The 23,785-nt window shown below is 40.2% G+C and overlaps 1 protein-coding gene across 1 annotated transcript; it reads right to left on the minus strand.

The window, feature by feature from the left end:
* Nucleotides 1–140: 140 nt before the first annotated feature.
* On the minus strand, nucleotides 141–23,714 carry LOC146681036 (NGFI-A-binding protein 1-like). Its single transcript, XM_085448545.1, has 9 exons — nucleotides 23,542–23,714; nucleotides 23,151–23,250; nucleotides 14,295–15,097; nucleotides 14,073–14,206; nucleotides 13,748–13,799; nucleotides 11,595–11,714; nucleotides 8,782–8,953; nucleotides 3,884–4,036; nucleotides 141–3,660 (listed from the first exon to the last, which is right to left on the minus strand). Exons 3-9 carry the CDS (start codon nucleotides 15,093–15,095, stop codon nucleotides 3,584–3,586), a joined length of 1,509 nt encoding a protein of 502 aa, XP_085304671.1. The 5' UTR covers nucleotides 15,096–15,097; nucleotides 23,151–23,250; nucleotides 23,542–23,714; the 3' UTR covers nucleotides 141–3,583.
* Nucleotides 23,715–23,785: the final 71 nt, after the last annotated feature.

Raw genomic sequence — 23,785 nt, forward strand, 5'->3', positions numbered from 1 at the left:
TTCAGCAAGTCTCTGGCAAATGGGCAGACGATCAGTTATAATAGTGAAGTCCCAGGACCATCCCACAGATGCAGGCATACCTTTCACGATCAGGTTCAAACCGGATTTGGACGACATTGATCACAGAACTCGCCACACAATAGAGTTCAAAAAAATAAAGTTTAATGTTTATGTGCTGTATAACAAATAAAATATATTAGTGTTTAAAAAACAGGTGCATAACTAGGTGAAGCCTAATCTATCACTTTACAATAAACAGTGAGGAGAAGGGTGATCAGTGAGACGGCAGCTCAGACATGCGACAGTCACGCCAACCAGGCCAGTGTTTGAGCCGATCGGGCTGGGAAAAAACAAAATAAAACAAAAAATTCCCAAGCGATATATATATGTATATATATATATAATTTTTTTTTTTACAAGCCCAAGTCTTTGCTAGTTAAAACAAAACCACCTCATGGAGTTTTTGTGAAAGGAGAATGATGTCTTTAAATACAAACATGGTGCTCTGTGCACTAAAAGCGAGACAACACAAACATTTCCCACCCTGATGACAGACATACAGTTACTGAGCACAAAAAAGATGAATCCATATAAATGCAAATAAGACTTATTACTTACATAAATATTGCATTGGCCTGTCGTTACGCCGAGTGAGACTAAAACTATCTGTAGAGGGGGGCAGGGTAAGAGTCTGACCAAAAACTGTCTGGACGTCATCATCATCATCATCTCGGACCAAACAGACATATTTACACAATGTGGCGAACACGTAAAAACACAGCGAACACTTAATTGTTATGTATCTACCTCTAAACAGCAAAAACACATTTGAAATATGCACCGATGGCCATCACAGGTGGATTAAACACTGTTAAGAGCTAAGGCTAACAACATTATCATCATGTAAAGCATGTTTTTTATATACCAGACAGGTTCACGTGGTTGTATTTTTTTTCCTCAGTGACACTTAAAAGATTTCTTTTTCTTTGTTTTTAAATGTTTTTGCTCTACATACATAAACATTGTATTGACACCAAAATCTACAGCAGAGTTACACTCGACAAAGGAAAAACCCTGGTTTGAGAGATTAGGCTAGCACTATTTGTTATCACGGTACTATTTACAGACCCAGGCTGCTGCTCCACGCACAGCAGCGGCAAACAGGAATTCCCCCCCAGCTGCTGTTGAAATTAAAATAAAAAAACAAAACCTGCAAACCTGCAAGATTTTAATTCTGTCTTCAGAAAATTTTTCCTTAACCCATGGGGCTGCTGGGAGCTTGTTGGATCTGTTCTAAAAAACCTCACAGGCATCTTTTTATTCCTGAAATACTCCCTGTTTGCAGATGCGTGGTTTTGGTTCAACAGCAGTGTTTTGCTAAATTACAAAGTGAAATGAACCAATTAGCTCGGCCTCTGGCATGCCAGCCCAGCCATTCTGCCAAGACGGATGACAGAGGTCCCCTGGTGCTACTCCACAACAGCTCTTGTACATCCTCTTTTTAAATTACCTCCCATCCCATAAATATACACAAGACAGGAGCGAGGCAGGGAGGATTAATCCCACCTCGCCAGTTTCCCAATTTGAAGTGAACGATAAAAAAATGAAAAACACAATAAACAAATAGGAACTGCTACAGGGGCTGTATCTTAACTCAGTCTCCCTACAGTACTTACACCTTTGTTTCAAGTTACAGTATGCAGACACCTACGTTAGGATTGGGAGAGTGACGGAGGCTCAAAAGATGACACAAGCTAAACGCAGCTAAAATAAAATAAATAAATACATTTAAAAAAAAAAAAAAACTTCTTGTTATTCTAAAAAGTTAAGCTTTGCTTCTAAAGTCATGAAAAAAAATCTACCTTTATCACTTTTATCTTAAAATGCTACTTTAACATATTTTACAATAAAAAAAAGTTATGTTTTCATGTTTGGTCATTTTTAGACTTTAGAAGGTTTATGGATGTCTTGTTAGCTTCTGTTTAGTATTACACTGATTTAGAGACACCCTGTATGTGTGTTGCTTTGAGCTAAATGCTAGTATTAGCAACTAAAGTGGTCACAGTGACATTAAGCCACCATCTTGCTAAAAAGCACTAAATACAAAAGCAGCTGAACGTGATGGGAAGGAGCTAAGTGTAATTTATGTCATGAACAACAAAAACGTTTGTCTCAAAATTTGTGCTACTTTATCTCCTTGTTATAGAGCTTTTTTTGACTTTATTCAGACTGCAAATGTCAAGAGATAAAATCTCTTCAGCATGACCTGGGTCTAACCCAGGGCTTCATTCCAGGAGGATGTGCCTAAAACACTTTACCTAGAAGTCCAAGAGCTATCCAGGTCAAATGAACCAGCTCAATTCGCTCTTTTCGCTACTCTGAGCTCCCCCCAATTGATTGAGCTCCTTTGGCCCTCACCAGAACATAGGTGAGGGCAGGAACATAGATCTGCCGGCTGAATAGAAGCGTGGTGTTTCTTCTTTTTTTTCTTCTCTTGTTGCTAGTCAGACTTTCTAAAAACTAAACTGCAAATGTCAAAAAAATTAACTAGCTGTGTAGATGTGCCCCCTTATTCATCTTCTGGGGAGTATGAATGTCAAAATTTGATGCTAGTCCAGAGATATTGACCAAAGTAGGTAACTGACTGACTCACTGAAATTCCGATTCCTACATATACTGAATAAAATACTCAGACACGACACATAAAATATTTAGCTATTTATCCTGAGTTTTGGCACAGATGTCATCGCCTTTAAATATTACTTTTATAAAGCGTTAACAACAATGAGGTGAGATTAGCCCAAAATTAGCTTTTGAAAGTCTACTTAAATCCCTCATTTTAAGGAACCTCCAAATGGGGTGTGGCCCTGTTTGGAATAATCAAATTTCATGAGTTTTTATTTTCCAAATTCTGAACAGATTTGAGCTAGCAGCCTGAACAAGGCCTGAGATTCGTCCTCTGGGGACCACGAATGTCTTTTCCAATTCATTTAGACTATAGAAAGTTTTCAAAAACATGGTTGTTAAATATTTAATAAATAAATGCCAAATCTGATAACATTCTCTTTCAGATTTGGGAAATATAAAGTGTTATCAAGAAGCTAAACTTACAGCACCATGGCAAAAGTTTTCCAGAAATTAGCTTTTTCCCCCATCTTTGAATCTACGCGTGAGTTAAGATTCAGCCCCAGCATCACAGCCTGCACTCTGGCTGTCCAAAAAAAGCAGGAAAACCAACACCAAGGCAGAGGTAAAGAGGACACAAATGTCTGCAACAGATTACTCTTAAATTACAGGTACATCTAATGTGTACAACTAATCAACAGACAAAGACCAGAGAGCACTGAAGAACTTCTCAAAATGCTCTTTAGGTGCTTTGGCAGATACCTTTGAAAACAAAGAAACAAACATACTAAATCAAAGAAAAATAAATGCTATTCATGAGGCAACATTGGTTGTTAAGGCTCTACTGTGTCTGTGCTTGCTTAGTATCTATTGATGGATAGTAACTGCATACTGTCAAGTGTGAGTAGAATGAAGTGGGGGGGGGGGGGGGGGGTGTCGAATGGTGAGGCGGGAGGCACTATGTGGAGTCTTCAGGCTCTGACTTGATGGTCTTCTTCTCTGCGTTCGTGGACGCCCGCTGTGACGTTCCATTTTCTGAAGGAAAAAGGAGAATGTCATCAGCAAAGAGCTTCATAATAACAAACAAGTCCTGCAGAGCGGTTACTGTAAAACACTTTTGTTGTATGTATCCTTCCATGAGCTTAAATCTTGTCCAAAGTGTCTTTGAGTAAGGCACAGCCTTTTAACTTCCTGCTCATTTGAAAAATCATTACATTTTTTGTATGAATATCATTTCAGGTTAGTCGCCATCACTAACCTATTGCTGGTGTTTTGGTCTCATCTGTGTTGCTGTTGTTGCTGTTGATGTGGTTGTGATGGCGCTTCAGTTCATTGGCTAGCTGCTTGCCCAGTGGGAGGTCGCCTTCCTGCATGTTCTGACTTACCACCCGCAAGTTTATTGGTCGTTCATCTGGAAAAAGTAAAAAATAAAGGCAAAAACAGTTAGCTTTCCCAATCAGTTTCTCAAAGAAAAGTGAGCTAAAGAACCTTTAAAGTACCTTAAACAGTTTTTTATAACTGCCCTCTTCGCCACTATTTTCACCAGGAATTTCAGGGAATAACAACCAATAGTGACATAAAAAATATTCAGTAAGCAACAGCCCAGTACAAAATGAAAATTTCACCTACTATCTCTGAGATTAAGCTAAAGTAAATCCACTGGGATAGAAGTCAACATCAGCCCAGATGTTTGATGTAACACCAGCTTTGTTTTACATGTTCAATATTCCCAGTGGCAACAAAATGAGTGTGTTTGTGTGTGTGTTAAGCTGCTGATCCCTCATGTTTGCCTTTTATTCCCCCTGAGAGACAAAAAAGAAACAAAGACGGAGGAGAAAAGGGTGGATGAGGGGAAGCTGTGACAGTATTTTCCACCACATTCGACTGCTCGTGCCCAATGCAGCTGTTATTTAGTTGTTTATATGCACATTAGCCTCCTGTCTTGGGATTGTTTTGCTGATATTTTATCATGTATAAGGTATGAATTTTACACACAATACAAAGAAATGTGACATTAGAGCCAGATGACTTTGTCATTTTTGTAGCTATTTGCTAATAGTGCAGCTTTCAATCACACAACATGTGCTGTACTAAAAGATATGGCCTTTCATATATTTCCTGCTTTCTAAAGTTTCCATGCACTTTTTCCAAAAAAGGAGATAGAGTTCTGTTTTTGGGATAAAATTATTCAATTAAGCTGAAATAGATATAAAGGTCCTTTTCTTTTCTTTGGAGGGTAGACGAGCTTTAATAAGAAGAAGGTAAGCGAGGCGTCGTAAAGATTTACTTCTGTCTGAGCCTGTTCAGCTGGACTTCATATGAAGTGTTTACACTGTCTGTGTAATCTCCGATGACTGTATAAAAAAGGCACTGCATAAACTTAGAGGACAGTGACACTGCAGCTTTTCACTTTCATTTTTAAGGCGGTGTCACACATAGTGTGTAAAATAATACATTTGCTGTTACAACTAACATATTCAGGTTTAAATAGTTTATCCAGAGACATTATAAACAGTGGTGTTTGATGTAATCACAGTACATTAGAGTAAACTGTAAGCTACCTGACAGGATCATTAAATGTTCATCATCATAAATCTCCATCTCTGCCTGTCTGATTGTCTTCCTCACTTCTCTGTATGTGTCATTTCTCTCTCTTTTTGTCATGTTTCTTAAAAAAAAGTAAGTCTGACATTTATTTCTTCAGCATGTTGAGGATGTCCGCCTCTCGGCCTGTGACGGCTGTACCCCCTGATCATGAGACCCCAAATTAAATAAGCTGTTAAGAAAATGAATGCATGTTTCCGAAAATGTTTCACAATAAAAGCTTTGTTAAGCAACCAAATGTACTTTATACACTATTTGTACAATGCTGAGTTTGTACAAACAGTGTAATGCAGTGACTCTAACAAAGTCATTTACTAAAATTAACTAATTGATTAATATAACATCACTGTTTGATTACCAAATAAATATGCAGTAGACTGAGGTTAATTATACCCTTATAATGAGGTCTGCTATTATAACATGACATGACATACAGACTTCCTAGTTTTGGTTATTTTAGCTCTGCTAGAAAAAGTATATTTCGCAGACCAGCAGCTGCTCCAAGTGTTGCTTTTAGCCTGACTTTGCAAGGATGCCATGTTTCATCTAACCTTCCAGAAAATCTGCAAAATATCTAAAAATATCCAGATGTTTTAGCTCAAACGGTCAGAAGCTGCAGTTATTTTCTTTCTTCTTTTCAAATTAGGTGAAACAGACTTGCCTTATTGGCCATACAAGTCTCTATTGCTCTTATGGAAATTTAAGGAGCTGGGTGCCATTAAATTATTGTGTAGGAAGATGATGAAATTAAAAGAGCTGCAGTCAAATCTCAAATGATTGAAAGCCAGGATGGACGCTGCATGTACCCCATGATTTAATCCTTAAGCCTCTACAGATAAATCAACTGTTTTATTGAAAGCCAACTTTTTAAAAACTATCTCAGCATCCACGCTGTTTAAAATTCCCAGCATTAACACTCAACATTTCTTATTGTTTTTCATTTTAAAAAATGCAAAAGAAGAGGTGCTTCTACTGAGCAGTTTGTTGTTAAATTTCAGGGTTTTATCCCAGTGGAATAAAACATAAAGGGGCAGAGAACGAGAGAATAAAAAGGAAACCTGCAGGAGAAGAAAAATGACAGAAGGGGGGAAGAAGAAGAAAATAAGAAAGGAGAGCAGAGAAGAAGAGGGGGAGGAGAGAGAGAGAGAAGTAAACAGCGAGAGAGAGATAGAGACGCCCCCCTCCAGGCAACGATTGTTGCCTGGAGGGGGGCGGGCGTGATAATTACAGGTGCATTGTGGGATTTGTGGGAACAGCGATATAATGAGCTGTCGGGAGTGGGTGAGGGAGGAAAAGGATAAAAATGAGATGAGGCCCGGAGGAGAAGTAAGATCCTGAATAATGATGCACCCCCCCCCCCCCCCCCCACCACCACCACCACCTCTCTGTTTGAGAAATCGGAGTGGGAGCAAATGGAGATGAAGAAAAAATACAAAATAAAAGGTGACAGCTGCCACGGCGGCCGGGTGTGGAAAATCAGCACCTATAGGTGTTGTTTCCATCCACGCATCCTGTGACATTTATGACATGAAGCATGTCTGCAAATTACTTGGTGCACTCCAAGAATGTCGGCCTCTATTCAGCTTAAAGACCAACAAAGAGCAAAGATTTGGCTCAAAAACAAAACCCCAGCTGGGTGTTTTCTCTTGACTGGACACAACGGGCAGCAGTGAGTCACTAAAACAAAACAAAAACAAGAAAAGATGCTAATAATGCTTAGACAAGCCAAAAAAGGGATATGTTTTTCTAGACTCAAGCTTTTTGATCTCTGCTCATTAATCACAAAAAACTGACTGGGCGCCAGTTTAGCTCAGTGCGTTGAGCGGATGACCACATGCCATATGACTGAGAGCGGCCGGGTTCAACTCCTGAGATGTTTAACAAAAAAAACGGACTGATTTATATTATATATTTGGTGATGTGACCAGAAACTTTAAAAATATAAAAAGACGAGACGACAGAAACCCACTTAAACCATTTTTTTGAGTGTTGATTTTGCACAGTTTGTCCACCAGAGGTCCGGTGCAACTTAGGGTAAGCATGTGCTTGGATTGCAACAAACACAACAGCTGATCCATGCAAAGTCGATAAGAGCAAAAACCTGAATATCACATATTAAATCACTACACTGTTATCAGTTTTAAAAATCTGAAAATTAGCCAGGCAACTTTTGTTCAGTTATGTTTCAAAACGAAAATATAAAAATTACCAAGGAAAGACGTGCTGGGTGCTTTCTTTTAACTGGACACAGGGGGCAACATTGAGCCAACTATAACAATCGCGCAGGAATCTAAAAAGACTCGAACACGCCACACAAATATGAGGTTTATGTTTTGCTGAAAACAGATGTGAGTGACTTAACATGTTATTAAACTATTAGTATATTATTAAATTATATTTTTTAGCTCATAGACAGAAAAAATGCCCAGCATAGTCTCCATTTATTGGAGATTATCATACACTAAACATATAAACTACCAAGGAAGCTACAAAGGAAAAAAGCAAGGAAAAAAAAACACTAGGTGTTTTCTCTTGATTAGACACAGGGGGCACCAGTGAGCCAGCCACAACCAACAAAAGATACTAAAAATACTTGAAAAAGCCAAACAAATATAGAGTTTTTAATTTACTGGAAATCAGTTCTGGGTGTTTTTATATTAAAGGTTTGTTTTTGGCTGGATCTTCTTTTAGTGGATGCAGCCATAGATTTAAAAAAAAAAGAACATTTCCAGTGAATGGCAAGGGGTAAAAACAATCAGGTCAAAGTTACTTACTCTGAGATTTACTCCTTTTGCTTCCAACTGTGATTAAGACCAACAACAACTAGCAAAAGGTGCTAAAAATACTGCAACAGAGTGGAGATTTATGCTTTTGCTGAAGCCGTCATGGGCAGTTTTGCATAAAAAAAGCTTTTCTTCCGCTAATATGTGACAGAAAAACAGATTTATGGTTTACTGGAAGCGGTTTGGGGCTCTTTTTTTTAATATTCCTGAGTTTCAGTTTGCTTTCAGAGTTGCATCTAACCTCATTATTCAGTCAGGATCGTCTTTCGCACGTCCTGGGAGATTTATTACTAGATAATAATATGCTTCAAGAGAAATGTTTGGTAAACTTCACAGAAACATTTAAATGCCAGAGTCCTTTAACTTTATGATCACACCTTAAACGTTGGATTGACTGGTTTGGAGTCAAAAGTATTTTCTCCTTGCACAAACCAAAGCGAGGCATCATAAAAATTTTAAAAGACTCCACCTTTTTAAATTCCTTTGTTGTGTAATTTTAATTGTGTTGTTATCGGCTGTACTGACAAGTATGACCTCTTACTGAGGAGGTGTGCCTGTTGCGACCAGAAATGTTTTGATAAGTTCAGGTTTCCGCTGATAAGCATCAAAGACGGCGGGATTTCATGAGGGCCGGGGTGGTTTTTATCTTCATCCCTTTTTAAAATGTAGCCTCATTTCCATGTCACATTTGAATTCATTCCTTATGTTTTTGTAATAGTACATATCTAACAGTGGGGGTGAAACACGCCTCTGTTAACGGCCGCCCTACCTTGGCTGTCTCTGCTGGCGTCAACGGCTGCGTTTCCGTTGGTGTTCTGTGCATTGTTGAGGTACTTTAAGGCGGCGGGGGGGATCCTCCAGTCCAGAGCCTGGAGTCGTTCCTGGACAGCGGCATCCTGCAGGATCTCCATCTGCCTCGCCAGCAGACGCTCCAATTGCATCTGGTGGACACAAACAAAGAGCAGTCAGATATGAACTGTGGGTAAAAATATCTTCTGCAGTCTCTCGATCAGGGGTCTCCAACTCCAGTCCTCGAGAGCTACTGTTCTACTACTGTCCTTACTCCAACACAGTTGAATCAGATGGTGGAATTACCTCTTCAGCATGCCATCAAGTTTGGCAAAGGCCTGGTAACAAGCTATTCATGTGATTCAGGTGTGTTGGAACAAGGATGCATCTAAAAGCTGCAGGACAGTAGCAATCGAGGATTGAAGTTGGAGACCCCTGTGCTAGATGTTAGAAAATACAAGCTTTCATATGAAGATGTGACTTTCATCTGTGGACTCTCAGTAAGACTGTGATAAATGGATCTGCTGAGACATTATAGGTAGATAAAAAAGTGGATTCTGAGCTTTACTGGTCTTTAACAGGTAAAAATACAAACTAGTACGGTCCAGAGGTGCACGTAAAGACGACCTTGAACGTGAGAACAAACAAATTTAAATCCAGTTCTTGGTTTAAAAATCTTCAAAGAAACTTTTAATCAAGTACCAACCACAATGTGGACTTTGTTCCAATGTTATAAAATAAACAAAAGAGGAATTCAATGCACCTTTAAGAAATAAAGGACATTTTAAGTGCAAATTACTTGTAACTGTTGGATTAGGATTACAAGTAATCTCTAAAACAAAAAAGAAACAGTGTTAAATCCAATAGATTTGGGCCTCATTCTTAAATTTTAGACCTTTCATAATTAAACATAATTAGCCTTTTTACATTTTAAAATATAATCAAAGTATCAGTTTAAGTTTAAATCTTCATTAAAGTAGGAGTTAACGCATAATGGCAGGAATTTTTCACTATAAATTTGACCTTCAGTTATTGCTAATACCAACTACAGAAATAATGACTCAAGTAAATACAGTGACACTCAGACCGTTGGGGAAAAGGTCATGGTCACACACACGGGCGTTTCCAGGATTTTCTCCAGGCACAAAAACCAGTCGGTGGAGGTGGGGAGGCTCCGTGGGAAATAAAAAACAAACCAGTTAAAACTATTTAGTCGTGGATAAACTTACTGCCTTCATAAATGTGCATCAGGAGACATCGCTGCCCTCTAACAATATAGCGGCTCGCCTGAAGCATGAGATTTAACGGCGAGCTAACCCAGTGTTTTAGTTTACTGAGTGGCAGAAGTTAAGAAAACATCTCACACATAGGGAGTCGCGAACGACAGGCAAAACGAACTCATTTATTCTTCTCAACTTAAAAAACTTTTTTTTTGTTGTTGTTTCAAATTTGCTTTCATTGCATATTATTATGTGACTTGACATTTGTAATATTTTGTAAGGAGGACAACACAGATTTTCCTTAAAAAGAGAATCAACACCTACAATCGCTGTAACTTCCACACATGGTTGCTCTGGTATAATTATAGGTGGGCACCAAGGCCACCCCAGCTCCCCCTCTTTAGCTACACCTCTGCATATAATTGCTAAACAAGCTGTGAGAGCACGAAGAAGCATCTGAGGTTAAACCAGTTTTACCTTCATACACAGATTAATTGATACATATGAATAAATCCTTTAAAATCCACCGATTTTTGCTGAATTTTATTCTTTTTGATAAATGCAGTGTCTTAATTTCAAAGTTATTACCTTCTAGTTTCTGATATTGTACTTATTTAACATGCAGGTTAAGTAGAAAAGAGAGAAAACGCTTTCTGAGTTTTTTTTTTGCTTCATTTATAATAGATAATACCTAGAGGATGACTATGAAGCACGATGAAGATTTCTAGATCCTTTTTTAATCCTGTCATCCACCCGTGTGAGGGTTCAGACCTGTAAGGTAAACGGCATGTGCGATATATCTGAACTGCTTTGAGGTTTGACCTAAATCCGAGTGACCTGACTGAGGGTGAACTTTTGCCCCCTGCATCTGCCTCTTGGGTGCGTTAAACCAACCCGGGGAAAGAGCTTGAAAGCAGGAAAATGACCTCCTTAAATGAGCTTCAGCGAAGTGAAGTCTGACAAACAACAGCGCAGCGTGGTTGCTGTCAGTCGGCACATCTCTGTCACTTTAAATTACTGCAGGACACGTCCATGCACGGAGAGACAAGCAGCAGTTCAGAGAGGCCTGCCGTGCGAACACAACCGTGAAATCTCTTCTTCTCCTGAATGCTGTTTGTGGAAATCACATCAGCGTGACGGGTGTAACAAACACTGAGTGATCAGCTGGAGTACATATACGTTAGGCCACATGTGTTCACATAGGGAGCAGGCGCTGAAATGTTTTCTGGCTAATGAGTGATCATAAAGCTGTCCTCCTACACTCCGGCTCTAATTATGAACAGCAGCAGCAGCGGCGTGGAAACCAGTGAAGAGTCTAACTAGGACTGCCTCAAACATCTGGCGACATGGTGAGGAACGACAGTCGTTCCAATAAGACAACTCTGGGCGATCAACCTCAAAAGACATCCAGATGAGGAAAAGAAATACAAAGTGCTGACGTCTGCTCTTAGGAAACAGCCTTTTTGAATGATCACCACTGCAGTAGATTTAGCCACTTTTTTATAAACTCTTTAGGCTTCAAAATAACAGCTGCTTCTCTGGAATTGAGATGGCAAGTGTTTGTTATGGCTACCTGCAGATTTCGTCCAACGGTTTCCTCTCCTTTCGACTTGGCGCACGCCAGTTGCTCCCTCAGCATCTCCTGTCGCATGTGGATGGCCTGCAGCGCCTCCTGGATGTCGAAGAAGTTCTCCTGTTGGTGTGACAGACAAACACGTATACATGTTTTGGGTTTCCATTTTATTGTTTCTTTAAGATTCATTTGAAGGTTCTGGTTGGTTCTCAGAGCCAAGAAGAAATTGAGTTTCTCTCAGTAGTCAAGAAAATATGGTGTTTTAGTATGAAACTACAAATCTCAACCCTGCAACTGACAGCTAACATCTTGGTGAAGTGTCAGTCACACAGGTAAAGTATAATGAGGTCAGTGTATGTGCAGGTAATCCCCATGAGCCGAACTCTTTAAAAGCTGCTCCAAACACACAAACAGTTTTTTCTACTCATGGGTTTTTATGATGTCAGTAAGAGGGAATTCCTTATATGCTCCACCCACCTGCTTTTTAAATCTTCTGTTTGGGAGTGGTAGCCAATCAAAAGAAAGTTGGCTTGAAGGGGGTGGAGCTAAATCAACGAGGCTCAGTATGATATAAAGATGGATTATTTTAAACTGTGATTCATGCAAAGCTACCTTAGGGGAATATTTTCAAAGCACGAAGGTGTTTTTTTGAACTGACATCCAATTTGTGGCTGATATTTTTTAAATAACATTTAACGGTTAGTTTTATGTTTCACCCTTCACTGAGCACATGAAACTGTATACAGCAGAGCAACAGAGCAGCAGGTCAAAGACAAATTTATAAGAATTTTTAGAGGTTAAATTTGCACAAAATACACTGACGCTGTTCAAGGCTTGTTCTGGTTTTAAAAATGATAATATTAATGAAAACTCCAGGCAATATAGAGAACATTTTAATAGAAAAGAACAATTAAACAATTAAAATAAGAAATATCATTTCTGGAGGCAGATTTTATTAAAATGAATAAAGTCGCTAAGAAGCGTTTTACTCTGTTATTAATTAGTTTGAACTTATTTTGTCAACATATAAATAATTGCAACTATTTTCTTTCACGTTACAATTTAAAAACTAATTAATAACACACTAATAAAGCTTATTTATTTAAAAGAAGAACTAGTATTGCTGCTATTTCTTGCTACTTATTTTGGTTATTGGGTTTATCAAAGCTTACACAATACAAATTCCTTTGATTTGTTTATTAACAGACTCGGGGGAATTTTTTCTCACTGTGGATTTCTGCAGAAATTCCCCCATCTTTAAGAGCTCAGAGTAGTTTTTGTGAGCAGGTGTCGGCTTATCTGCAGCTCCGAGGTCCCAGCCGAGTGTGCGTCCGCCACATGTTTTCGATCAGAGGTCTACACGCTGAGAGGAGCTATTCAAAGACAACTCTCTCAGTCAACTGTGTCAGGAGAGGAGCACTGAGAGTCCTTTGTACTCTATTCAATGGTGATGCTGATTCGCCCTTAATGTTCCTGAAAAAGTCTTGCAGAGGAGCTCCAGCTGGCCACATCTTTACATTTCACACATTGTAAATACTGAAAATTAGCCAGCAAGGCAGTTCCGGTCATCATGTTTTCAAATAAACTGGTGAATTTAATGAATAGGAAACATTTCGTAGGGATTACTTTCTCATTTTAAAATGACTGTTTGGTAGAAGACAACCCCTGAGGGGTCCAGAAACTGTTCAGAAGCTATTCAGGTTGCAATCAGTTAGGACAAAACAAGTTAAAACCTTTTATTCCAACAAAAAAAAATAGATCTTTCCTGAATTTCTCATTGCCTCTTCCTGTTAAAGGGTGGTTCTTCCTCCCCACAGTCGCCAAGTGCTACTAATATTGGATTATATGATAGCTGAGGTTCTTTCTGGTTCTTCTGTAATATTTTAGGGTGTTTAAATTACAGTATGAAGCACCTTTTAAATATTAAAATCATGTCAGATAGTGATTTTTGGATATCAGTAAATTTTAAAATCGAACAAGGAAAACTAATGAACACCATGGAGAGTCTGAGAAGCTTTTTTAGCTTGGAGGAACACTCCAGAGTTAGGACAGTCTCTTGATAGTTTAAAGGAAATAGAGACATCTCAGTAAAGCCCAAAAATATTTGACAAATGTTGAAATCAAGACGCAAATTGAAAAAAATCTGACCATACCTCTGTTTTAATTCTTTTAGGTGACGGCTCGTCTCGGTCTCCACAGCGAGACCTGCAGAGAAAAGTCATAATGCACACATGTCAGTTCCATTGCAACCACTGACATCCAGTTTTTATGCCGAGAATTCGCTGAGCTGACAATTTACCTGGGGAAAGCTTTTTAAAAATGAAAGCATCACAAACGCTAAGAAATGTGAACACGTGATTCATGATGGGCTTAGACAGATGGTCACATGTGTAGTCCAAACACTGTCGGCTCATTTTAGCTTTAAAACCAAACAACTTAAATCTGAAGTCGGCTTCAGTAAGGAAAAGGGGCTCTTACTTGCTGGTGCGGTAGGTGTATTTGTAGGTGACCTCCCTGGAAATCTGCCGGGCGAGTCCGAACAGCTCGTCGCGGCGTGTCAACAGAGCCATGTCCCTCATGCAGAGCTGTGCCGCCGCTTCGTTCACCGTCAGCTGTGGGACACACATGTACAGATAAATCAGGTTACACAGGAAGACCCCCACAGGACAACATTAACCAGAAAAATATGCATTCACCCACTTCGTGAAGCGTCAGGTGCTTGCCGTCCCTCCTCTTGGAGTCAAAGCGTCCATAGATGGCGCTGTACTTCCGGATCTCCTCCTCCCTTCGCGGATCATCATCGCTCATTTCAAAGATGTGTCCGATCATCTTTCCTAGCTTCTTGTTGTTCTTCAGCTGCTCTTTTACCTCAGCCAGGTCCGCCTTTGGGAGGCCAGGCGCCATTCTGTCCACACACTCCATGACCGACTGGACAGCGGCTGCGTCCAGAGCTTCTAAAGCCTCTCTGGGCGAAGATGGGGAGCCGAGGTCTGACGGAGACAGGCTGTGCTCGCTATCATTGCTGTGGCCCGACCAGAACCTCACCTCGCTGCTGCCCTGCAGTGGTGATCCGGCCGACACTTTGTCCCTTGCCACGTCCAGCTTCCCCGGGTCAGAGCAGGCGGCGGCGATGGCTTTGGGCATCTTGACGCTGGCGGTACTGGCGCGGTCCTGAGCGCTGAGCAGCGTGGGTGAGCCCTCGGGCAGTTTGTACACGGGGATGCTGCACACGGGCAGCGAGGTGAGGGGCTGGTTAAAGATGGCGGGGTTGGTGACCCAGTCTCGCAGTGCCTTCTGCAGGCGGCGCACGTGCAGCGGCTTGCTGGCCATGCCGACGAGGGCCATGATCTCCAAGAACTCCTCCTCGCCGGCCTCGCAGAGCTGCTGCACGTCGTCACCGCCCTGCTGGATGAAGGCCTCGTAGTAGTAGAGCAAGTTTGCCCGCTGCAGGATCCTGTAGAGCTGCAGCTCACCCAGGGTTCTCGGCAACACCGCTGCCATACCTAAGAGACGACAAACAGAAGGCCAAAGGTCACTCAGGCACTAAGCTAAGCTAACAAACAGTCACACATGAGATATTGATCTGAAAAAAAAAAATACCACGATTGGATGAACAGTTATTATAACCTATTAATATAGTGGGAAGATGAATGTGTGGAGGGCCAAAAGTGCCAAATCCACCCCCCCACCTCCAAATTGAAGGTGCCACATAAATATTGCAAAACTAATAACGATTGAGGCATTGATCCAAATAATAATAAATAAATATCAGCAATTAAATATGTTATTTGTGATGATTTTTATACTGTATTATTTACATATTATTACTAATTGGTTCAGTTGTACGGAGGACTGACACTGTCAAAATTAAAAAGAAATAAATAAAAAGAAATAAATAAAAAACAATAGAAAAACAAATAGTGAAAAATAATATATAAACAGAGGGATTAATACAAATTAATATTTTCTTTCTTTTTTGTTTCTGGTGAAATTTAGTTATAAAAGTGCCACCATTTAGATTATACTCTGTAAAATGTGTGGGTATAATAAGCTAAAGCTACACCCTGCAATTTTACAGTCAATAATTTGTGTTTTTTCTGCTTTATTTGTTTGTTTAATTTTTTAAAAGCATTCTCCAATTGTTGTTGAAAACTGTAAATAACCACTGAAATACAATCCCCCCATTTATTTTTACTTTTGGCAATTTTAGACTTCCGTACCAGGGAACAATCTTCCTTAATCTTAATCTTCCATAAGATAACAATAACAGATTGTGGTAGTTCTCTAAGATCGAGTCGTTGAAATGCTTCAGATGTAGAAATGTCAAATCAGTCACGTTCTGACTGAAATCCTCCTGCTGAGTGCCAAATGGTGAGAAACACCAATTTGCCCTTTAAGGAGAAAACAGAAAGGGGGAAAAAATGATGCGCTCACATGACACTAACTCAGTGCTTTGTTAAGATCACCAGCAGTCAATCTCAACAAAGCAGGAACATGTGAATTTCTCTCAATGAGCAGACACTAAAACTGAAAAGAGAGCATGAGGACTTTTGACCTTGGAGACAAAAAACGGAAGTCAAGTTTTTCACTTGAATCTTCACAGCTGAAGAATGTGAAGATGAAAAAAAGAAATGTAAAAATAAATATGCAGTTTTTACTGTTTTCACTGGAGGCTCCATTGCTCATCTGAATTAGCTGCTGTGAGCCGACATGGAGACACATTTCTAAGAACAATGCACAGGAATTATATTTGGACTGCACTTGTTATCCTTGGCATGTGCAGGGTTCCTGTTTATCAGGAGTCCACAGGTGCGTGGATAGGTGAAATCTGCCTCCACTTTTCCGCCAGAAACCACAAACAGCTTTCGCTTTGCCCTGCTTTAACTAACCTACGTCGATCCAAGTGTCTCAAATAAAGAAGTAAACGTTAAAACCAAAGAAAAGGGCTGAAATGAAGTGAAATAATAATTATGAACAACAGTAGTCCAGTAAAACTACTAAAACCTACAACTGAAATTTACTTACTAAACATCCAAAACACAATCAAAAAACAAGGTAAAATCATAATTAACAGCAGATGCGGGTGCGGGCAGCTCATTTAGTGTTTTTTTTTTCCAAATATCCTTGAGCTTCTGTGCCATATTTTGCTTGAATGAACATTATTATTGGTTTTAGTTGATAGTACTGCATCAACCCAATCCTGGCTTCTCTATATTCGATCCCTGTGTGGTTTACAATTAAAATTCAGGGAGACATCACACTGAAATGTTGGCTGTTTTCAGCCTCTGATCCTCCGGTGAGTCCTTCTCCTGCTCCAAAGTGGAGACTTGAATCTACAGACCAATGCACGAGCAGATAACTCTTGTATGTAGCATTCATACAACACATGTAGATAGATGGAAATCTTTACTGGAACACGTGTAAGATTTAACTCCAGTGCGTGGAGGAAATTTGAACTTGATCAAATGAGTGTGGAGAAAACACGGTGCACATGTTGGTGATCATACCTGGATATGGTCTAGCATACTAATAAATCAGACACATCACAGGTAGGTTGCTACAACCTGCCCATCCAGCATACAATATCTGCACTGAGAAGGTACAAGAAATATATACGTTGCAACAAAGTACTTGTTGCATTGCATTATTTATTGCAATTACAATCCTGTCAACAATTACAATCCTGTCATGCCCTTTGCTTTCTTGTGTATACACATATATACACACAACAGTGGTTTGTTTTCTCCGTCTGAAAGCTATAAATCACATGGATATAGCTTTAAAAACTGGGAAAACAGGAATTGTGCACACAACTGTGTAAGTGTTATAACACATTTTTACAGGGCTGTTTAAGTGACGTTGTTATTTTACTGTCAGTTTACTGTCTTTTTAATTTTACTGTTATTTTAATCTTTTATTGTTATTTATTACAGACATTTTAAGTTCTTGTTTTGTAGTTTTTATTTTAAAAAAAACAACTTTTTCTTAACTTTAGTTGTTTTTTCTATTCTAATTTGCCCTCTGAGCTCGCCTGCCAAAGCACTTTGCAAACTCTGTTCTCAAACTTGTTATTACAGTAATAAAATGTACAAAAAATGTCATTTTTAAATTGCTGCTTTAGCTCTAAATGTGGGTCTACAAACATCTGTGAATCCCTGTGAATAAACGTCTTCTGCGGGCCCACTCGCCGTCCTTTGAGGACGACGCTCGCTTGGCCTTTAATTTTAAAGAAATGATTGAATCTCGTCACTTGCCATCTCAAACTCAGAGAAAACAGGAGAGAAGCTCAGAAACTGGCTTGTTTTTCGACTCTCCCTGTGTGCATGTGAGGCTCTGCGGAGGCCTACAGCTAACAGAGGAGTGGCAGTCAGCGAGCCTGGGTTACTGGGAGGACCACATGCCTCTCTCCACCCCTGCAGGATGTGTAGGTGGTGGGCTCGCCTCGCCCAGAATAGGCTCTGAGAGCCTCAGCCCAGGGAGCCAGGCAGGCAGGCGTCGAGTGAGCAGGGAGAAAGACAAAAGCTGCCTAAGACAGAAAACTGAAACCATCCTCTTTAAAATACGTGGATTTATTCAGTCTACACAGATATCAGAGATCACTGGCACTCAAGGTGACCTCCAGAAGAGCTCCTCTAACTCAGTTTCCTTCTATAAAAACGAGTTTTAGGCAAACAACCCAATAAATGGAAAAAAATAATAATTTTTTTAAAAACGGAATCAGACAACTTTTGAAACTTCCACTCCACGTCCTTATCTTAAACTCACAAATTCTGTTTAGAATAACAACTTTTGTAGCATCTACACAAATGACCAACTGAATAATAACAGTGTCCCTCAGCAAACCTGTAAACATGTCTAGACTAGAGGAAAGATGCCTCCTTTTTTTTCTTGTTTCTTCCAGCTGCAAACAGGTCAACGTGCTTTCTGATTGTAGAAATCTCTCCATTTAACCAAAAAATAAAAATAGTCTTTCCTGGAGTGACGGTTGGAAAAGGAGGAACGATTACGGGCGGTAATAACAGGTAATTTAAGTTCACAGGTCTGCATCACATTCACTATAAAACTTTTAAAAAATGTGGATATAACGTGTGATGTGAAACTCGAGAAAGGCTTGTTGTTTCCTGAGCACAACTTCTCAGTGCGCTCGCTTTCCATTTATGTCACCTCAAGAGTTTACGTTAGCCTTTCCTTACAACTACGGCGGCTTTAACAGAAAGTAATGACGCGGCAAAAAACAATCACTGTGTCAAAGCAAGAGTAAAATTTCACATGAAAACGTGACTGTTTCCAGTCTTTCAATGACAAAAGGTTTGTTTATTTAAGCTCAATGTGAACAAAATGTGACAAAAACTGAAACTAAATGAAGCTCGAGTTCACAAAGAACTCTTGAGCTTTTGTTTTAGCGCTTACACAAGCTTCTTATCTTATGAAAACAGCAAAAATGACTGATCTTAATGATTTGGTTCATTTATGATTCAAAACATCCTGATTTGGCAGCTTGCACACAACATTTGATTTAATTCTTGGAATAAGGATGTTTTTTTCTTTCTTGAAATGTTATTATTTAGTACTCTGAGAAAAGGTGCAATAAAAACCTGAGATTTTTAGAGTAATTTGGCTCATTCAACTCTGAACCTGCAGACGCTTCAGAGCTTTTGCTCGTCTGTGTGTGAATCTGTAGGCGAGGGATTTTTGCTTCTGGAAGTTTTCTGGTTTCCGCCTGTATTCTGAGTTCTATTAAAACTGGATTTGGCTGCAAACAGGTGAACAGTCTGTGAGCACAAACTCAGTCTCAAAATCATCCTACTATCAGGTTATTATTAGCTTCTTTAAAAAGCCTTAATAGATTGGGAATCCTAGCCCGGATCTTGAATAGAAACCCTGAAAAAACTGCCCGCTGCTCCCAGAAACAAGTTGGCAGACTGTCCGATGGGCACTACTTAAAAAAAAAACAAACAAAAGAGTTTGGTTTTACACATTACTTTCCATTTTTATCTTGTAACATCTACCAGGTCACCCAGGTCACCCATCTAGGGATAGTGTTCAGTGAGCCTTCACCTCTTTTATGAAATATTTGCCTTTCTGGAAAACAGAAAATCCTCTTTGACTGAAAGGTAACAACATCCAATTTCTTTACCCAAAACAAAACCCAACCTTAATCGTAGACTAGTCTCTGAAGTTATTCATTCCCAGTTGCTGATTTTGTGTCTTCTTTTATGTCTTATTTGGAAATGTGCCATCGGTTAACTAGCCTAAACTAGCTTACATCCTGATCCTGAACACAAAGCCGAAAACCAGCCCAAAGAGCACTTTAGTGATTCTACGAATGAAGGAGGTACAAGCAGAAAAGGGCGGCTACGATGCTGCGTGCCGTACTTTTGAAAATACAGCTCTGGCTGCTTGGTTCGGGAGTTCGTCTAGGGAAAACGGCATGCTCGACACCTTTTTTTCTATCTGCCTCTCATGCAGATAACTGAGGAACTTACCATAACTGTTTGATTAGTAACTGTAATGTGGTTACAGTTGTGTAGCACTGCCCACTTGGCCTAAAGCAAAGTTTTCTGAGGAGCAAATTCTCACCATGTGACTGTGACCAACCAATCAGGCATTAGGCCAGAAGAAGCACTGTAGCAACATCCCGCTGTCCGCATGTGATTTGCTGATACATGTACCAGTTTATTCATGTGTTTTTTAGTAAATGTCGGCCTCTCTGTTCTGTTCAAGATTTTTTCAAATTGATTAACCTGAAACCATGCAGCAACTCATTAATGATGACCCTCCAGTTGCAAATGGATAATCTCAGACATGCTCTAGGCTATGAACTGGGAATTTACCAATTTGACCCTTGTCCTACATCTATCTGTGCTTATATTAGCCTAACCATACCTCTGTAGCCACCCACCAGGTAGAACAAAAAAACCCTAACCCTGAAAACATTGCTGGTATTTAGCTTTCTGTGTTTGTTTGCATGCAACGACGTTAAACTCGAATGTACGCCCGGTTAAAAAAGCCACACTGCTCATTTAACTCTGAATGTTCCAGTGTTTGTTAATTTCAGTTCAAGTCAATTTTAAAGCCAAATCACACCATTGTATTGTAAAGACCCTACAATAACGGAGAGAAACTCCAAGAATCGGACAACTCCCTATGAGCAAGCACTTGGCGACAGTGGGGAGGAAAAACTCCCTTTTAACAATAATAATAATAATAATGGATTGGATTTATATAGCGCTTTTCAAGGCACCCAAAGCGCTTTACAATACCACTATTCATTCACTCTCACATTCACACACTGGTGGAGGCAGCTACAGTTGTAGCCACAGCTGCCCTGGGGCAGACTGACAGAAGCCAGGCTGCCATATCGCGCCATCGGCCCCTCTGGCCAACACCAGTAGGCAAGTAGGGTAAAGTGTCTTGCCCAGGGACACAACGACCAGGACAGAGAGCCCAGGGATCGAACCGGCGACCTTCCGGTTACAGATGCGATTCCCAACCCAGGGAGAAACCTAAGGGATTCCTCCTGAAGGAGCGTTTTTACCCAGAAATGGCTAGCAACATCAGATTTATTAGGGGCTGTCTCGAGTTTTCAGGGCTTTACTAAATAAACGTTGTCCAGGCTTGCATTATTTTTGCAACACGCCACACTCATTTGTTCCCATGGGTTCCCCCCTTTTTTGCATTTAAAATAATTTACTTCACAAGCATATAGGCTGAGCTGCTCTCATGTGTTGAGGTCATTTTGTTGAGTAAAGGTCATGGGCTCACTTACTTCTGAAAATAGCCTCTATTTGCATGTCTACGTATTTCTGATATGATCATTATGTTTCTGGGATAGAATGAACCCACATTTTGAGCCTTTAGAATTGACCCCATTAACCCCCACATACACATGCTTTTTTTCTCTAAATGTTGGTTTAGGAAATGGAATATTTGAGGATAAACTCATTATTGTTATTATTTTTCAGGTCCACTGTTAAGCATGTTGCACACCCCACATAACTAACATATAAATTAAGTTTCATTTTCTGATGAACACGAACGCCTCTCCTATTATTTTAGCATTAATGATAAAACCACTCATCCTCCTTCAGATGCTCAGGAGGCACTCGCCAACCTAAGATGGGTATTTACCACCATCTTAGCCCCACAGATGCTTTATTGTTAGACTGATAGGTTGGAAAAAGTGGCAAAAAACAAATAAAATTGACTGTGAAAAGACCCAACCCTGCTAGATCATCATATACTCAGGTGTTTTACTCATCTGTTCCTTGGCATTAAGCTGCTGTGACTTAAATGCAGCAAAAGCTGTAAAAGTTGAACAGTATAGGATGATTTCTTTGGGGTTTTCTCGGTGATGTAAGATAGTAAAATGAATACGAAGCGTGCCTCCTTTCAGAAAAAAGAGAATAACCACCAGATGAACTAACAATGAAATGATTAGAGGAGTTTTCTTGTTCAATAAGTGTTTTCAGCAGCAGAAGGTTATCTGTCCCTCTACACTGCTGTGTGCCTACAAATAGAAACACTGAATTCATTCACTCCGCTTCAGTTCCACTTGTTGTCAATTCTTTCAACCATCTGCACAAACACTCCCAGCCATCTTACTCTAGTTTCATCACAGCAGGTGTGTGTGTGTGTGCGTCTGTGTGCGCGAGGATGATGAATGCGTGTGTGTGAATGGCAGAATCTTAAGTGAAGTCCTGCTCCACAAAAGCGAGTTTTGCCAGTTGGATCTTTTCACCTGGAGAAACGAGGCGTGCGCTGCCACAATGGCACACACACACAAAACACATGTACACGCATTCATGATGAGTGGATTTCCAGGTGAAGTGCCACGCAGAAGCAGCAGTCCTCCCTCAGCGAGCTGAGAAATCCTTTGATTTCACTGTGATTCAGGAGGAAATTCCCAGAACTACTGTTTGATATCATCACCCGAGCGGCCTGGAAACCATCAGCTCATCTGCCAGACTGTCTGGGATGTTACTCCAACCCTTTGTGAAAAAAGAGCCACTCAAACCCGGCATTCGCTCCAGTGATGAAGCAGCTAAAAACGGCACAAAATGACGCACAATACATCGGAGATCCTCTCGCTCTTTCCTCAAATATTCCTGTAGCAACTAGTCCGTTGACACTCTCGTGACACTCTCCGCAAACCAACCCACCCTGCATAGGATGCTAGAAATTTGGATATAAATGTTTATTTAGAGGCATTCCCATCCCGTTTTTAAAAAAATAAATAAACGGTTTCTAATGGACTAGCGCTTTGGTTTGTGTTTACCTCCCGCTCATGTGGATATTATTATCCCTACAGTGCTATAACACAGGCGGATAGTTTTGCTACAGCGCGTAAAAATGACTTTAGAGCTGTTTTTACGTCCCCTCATAGAATTTTTAAGCTGACTTTAAAGCACATGCAGTAATGTCTGCAAGCATTTCCAAGAAAATAAAAAATAAAAATCATAAAATGTGTCTTTGCAAAACATTTCCAATCACCATTATTATTATTATTAGCAGCAGCAGGTTACATGCACGGTCACCGTCTTTAATTGAGCCTACCTGGTGAGTTTTTGCCCCCCTCTGGTCCGCCCTGGTCCGGTTCCTCGTCTTCCCTTTTCTCCTTCTCCTCCTCCTTCTTCTTCTTTTCACACTACCACTCCTGAGTGTCAATTTGCGCACAAAGAAACCCGCAAAGGAGAGGTCCCGCAGCAGCAGCGAAGTGCGTAAAATTCAAAAGAGAGGAAAAAAAAAATCTAAATTCAAAAGACGAATAAGACAAGAATTATCTCCAAGGCGCACACAGACAAAAAGAAGCGCGCCTGCTTGTGTTTGCGTGCTCAGACCGAGCCACTCTCCTCTCCTCTCTGTTTCTGGAAACTTTTCTCTCTCGACTGCCGTTAAGAGAAAGGAGGGGAAAAAACCGCAGAATATGAGTAAAAAAGCCGCTGACCTTCGTGCGTCTTTCGGTGCGTCTTCTTCCTCCTCCAAAGTGTGTGTGAGTGAGTGTGTGTGAGTGTGTGTGTATGTGCGAGGATGATGAATGCGTGTGTGTGTGTGTGTGTGAGTGTATGTGAGTGAGTGTTTGAGTCCTCTCCCAGCGTCTCTCCACTCCCCCTTCCGCACCGTCAAGTCAGACGTGGTAGTGCGATCCTGCGCTTCCGCCTGCGTTTACGCAAAAAAAAAAAAAAAATTAA

Source organism: Copadichromis virginalis, linkage group LG23 (genome assembly GCF_057382275.1).
Source record: "Copadichromis virginalis isolate Kocher_CV1m ecotype Utaka linkage group LG23, C_Virginalis_male_GT1.1, whole genome shotgun sequence".
NCBI lineage: Eukaryota > Metazoa > Chordata > Actinopteri > Cichliformes > Cichlidae > Copadichromis > Copadichromis virginalis.

What these genes read in the sequence shown, in the direction of transcription:
- LOC146681036 (XM_085448545.1), bottom strand. Translation starts at nt 15,095, where the DNA reads ATGGCAGCGGTGTTGCCGAGAACCCTGGGTGAGCTGCAGCTCTACAGG. An exon ending in AGCACCTGACGCTTCACGAA is followed by an intron (nt 14,207 to 14,294) that starts GTGGGTGAATGC and finishes TGTGTCCCACAG; the next exon opens with CTGACGGTGAACGAAGCGGC. An exon ending in TACACCTACCGCACCAGCAA is followed by an intron (nt 13,800 to 14,072) that starts GTAAGAGCCCCT and finishes TTTTCTCTGCAG; the next exon opens with GTCTCGCTGTGGAGACCGAG.